Source organism: Electrophorus electricus, chromosome 15 (assembly GCF_013358815.1).
Source record: "Electrophorus electricus isolate fEleEle1 chromosome 15, fEleEle1.pri, whole genome shotgun sequence".
Classification (NCBI taxonomy): domain Eukaryota; kingdom Metazoa; phylum Chordata; class Actinopteri; order Gymnotiformes; family Gymnotidae; genus Electrophorus; species Electrophorus electricus.
In genome coordinates, this window is record NC_049549.1 from 1,375,001 (window position 1) to 1,377,500 (window position 2,500).

At 50.3% G+C, this 2,500-nt stretch overlaps 1 protein-coding gene across 11 annotated transcripts in view; it reads right to left on the minus strand.

Annotated features, from left to right (window-relative positions):
* Nucleotides 1-2,500, minus strand: part of frya (furry homolog a (Drosophila)) — a 73,043-nt gene that overhangs the window by 34,603 nt on the left and 35,940 nt on the right. For all 11 annotated transcript variants that reach the window (XM_035534313.1, XM_035534316.1, XM_035534307.1 and 8 more), the window contains exons 20-23: nt 2,199-2,282; nt 1,144-1,403; nt 863-1,052; nt 430-554 (exon numbers count right to left, since the gene is read on the minus strand). In XM_035534313.1, coding sequence (XP_035390206.1) covers nt 430-554; nt 863-1,052; nt 1,144-1,403; nt 2,199-2,282 — 659 coding nt within the window. The remainder of the gene's footprint in view (nt 1-429; nt 555-862; nt 1,053-1,143; nt 1,404-2,198; nt 2,283-2,500) is intronic.

Sequence of the window (2,500 nt, forward strand, 5' to 3'; positions counted from 1 at the left end):
GGCACATGCAGAACCTCTAAACCGAAGACAAACTCTGTGAGTGTGTTTTTAAATTAGCCTGCTTCAAGCACTTTCCACTTCGTCTTCAGACAAACCTTTTCTTTGATGTGGAAAGGCCTGGGATACAGAACCATGCCAGGAATGTGAACGATTCATGACACGGCTGGAATGTTCTTCAAAGGTGCGTGTTTTTTGTTGGTATCTCAGAGCGTTTTTTTGAGCCAACAATCCCAAGTCCCACAGATCCCATACCTTTTTCATTTTTAAAAACGTATTCCAGTATCACAAAGCCAGAAAGATCAATGTCTGCAATGTTATAACTGTAGAGTTTTGGAAACTCTGAAATACTCCATTGTTATCGAGAACATATGAGAGCAGTTGCTGGGGTTTGGTAGGCGGCTGTCTGGTTACGAACACGGGCGGTGTTACCTGAAGATGAGGGAGTTGGCCTGGCCGAAGCCGAGCGCCAGAGCGTCCGTGATCTCCAAGTTCTCAGAGCGCATAAAAGGGACCAGCTGCTTCAGGAGCCAGGATACCGACGGCGTCCCCGCCACCTGCTCCACAGCAGACACGCCAGCCAGCCAGCCAGCCAGCCAAGGCGTAAATGTGAGAAAGAGCCATCAACAGCAAAAATGGCAGATAACTAGTTCCATCTGCACCAGTGGTATCCACAGCTTACGCAAACACTACAGCTGCACCGTGAGTGGGCTGCCACAGTAAGTGGCAGTGAATGCTAACGACCTGTACATGAGATTAGCTTGCATGTTCATACTGCGTGGGCTGTATAATCAAAGCGACTGGTAGGGTTTGCTCCCGAGGTGCTGTATGACCGACCCTTACCGCGGAGGGTAAGGGGTCTCACCTTGCTGTCAAAGGCACCACCGCAGTCGCTGGCCGGGGTTATGATCTCGGGAGTGGAGGCTCGGAGGTGCCCTAAGCTCACGATGCTCGGCTTGGCCGCACCGAAGCACAAGATCAAGTAGTTCCTCCACAGGGCCACGTGGCTGTCACCCAAGCCCACCGCACTCGTCTTTTTGGCATTAGCCGGGTTGCTAAGTAATCACGGGCCAGGAGCACCGGTGTCAGTATCAGTAAATGCAGAAGAAAGTCCCTCCAGTCCGGTGCGGAGAGAGCCAGGCTCACCTGGGCTCGACGAGGGGCGTGAGCATCTGCAGGCGTGTGAAGGCGCACGCCCAGGCGTGGCTGAGGGCCGTGGAGCAGTGCCGGGGCACGTGCTCCTGTCTCAGCAGGCTGTAGAGGCACAGGGCCCAGGGCTCGCGCGCCACCTGGGCCACCACCCACACGCGGGATGGGCTGTGCACGTCGCCGGGGCAACACTGCAGCGTGCCGTTCCACTCCACCAGCCACTGCAGGTCGGCCCGCTGGCTCGTGGGCAGGGACGCCTGCAGAGACGCGGGGGTGAGGGGTGGGGCACAGGTAGAACTGGGTTTAGCAGGGGAATAGAGGGGCTGCCTGTAGTGAACATCAGCTACTGCTACTTATGATCAAATAAGAGAATAATAATTTGATGCACTGCCCTTACATGATACCGTATAACACTATTTATTATAATGCTTTTTAGTGAGATTACTACAGCATGCAAATATATATTGGTAAACACCTGATAGTTATAATGCAAAACAATGTTAGCTGCACAATTTTTGTCAGCTAGTAAACGTTGTCAGTAGTAATTGGTCAGATGACATGAAGACCTGTGTCTGCATGTGTTGTCTGCAGTGTGTTCAGTGGGAAAACAGAGCTCAGTTAGTGTAGCAGTGAGTGACAAACTGCTCTGTTAGACATGCTGTGAGGAAATATTTACATATGAGCAATGACAAGAGTCTGAAATAAGAGTGCACTGAGACTATATTTAAACTATAATTTCAACTTGTTTCTAGTTTAAATTATAGTTTAACTATAGTTTGAAAAAACTAAAAATGCATCAAAAACTTGTAGTTGTCCAAGACTGGTCCATCACCAATCAGTCCAGCTGAATAACTGAACACAGAGGAACCACACAGTCCATGTAATAACCTGCATATTAATTCAGAAAGGTTAATGCCAAACACAAATTCATGCATCGTGTGAACAGAGGAGGCTTTGTGGCTGCACACAGACTGCTTGTGTACAGCCATGGCTCCGCCTCCCAGGGCATGCGCCATCCAGGGGGCGGGGCCAAAACGTACAGAATCACTCACCGTGTCGCTCACTACGTGCGCGAAGGTCTCCAGCACCACTGGGCTCACCTGGTCCAGCACGTCCAGTAACGGTCTCTCCGCTTCCTGTACAGTGCAGCAAGACCCGGTACAGGCCAACTGTCACAGACGCGCATGCCATGTTTTGACTGATTTTATAATCCGCATGTGCTCAGCAAACTTATTCGTCCTAATTTCATCCTTCAATATAGGTTTGTCACTCAAGTCTTTCGGTGCTGATTCAAAAGTCGGTGTTGTAACAGTGCAGTGAAGCACTGAACAGCACTGAGCTTCATTTACAAACA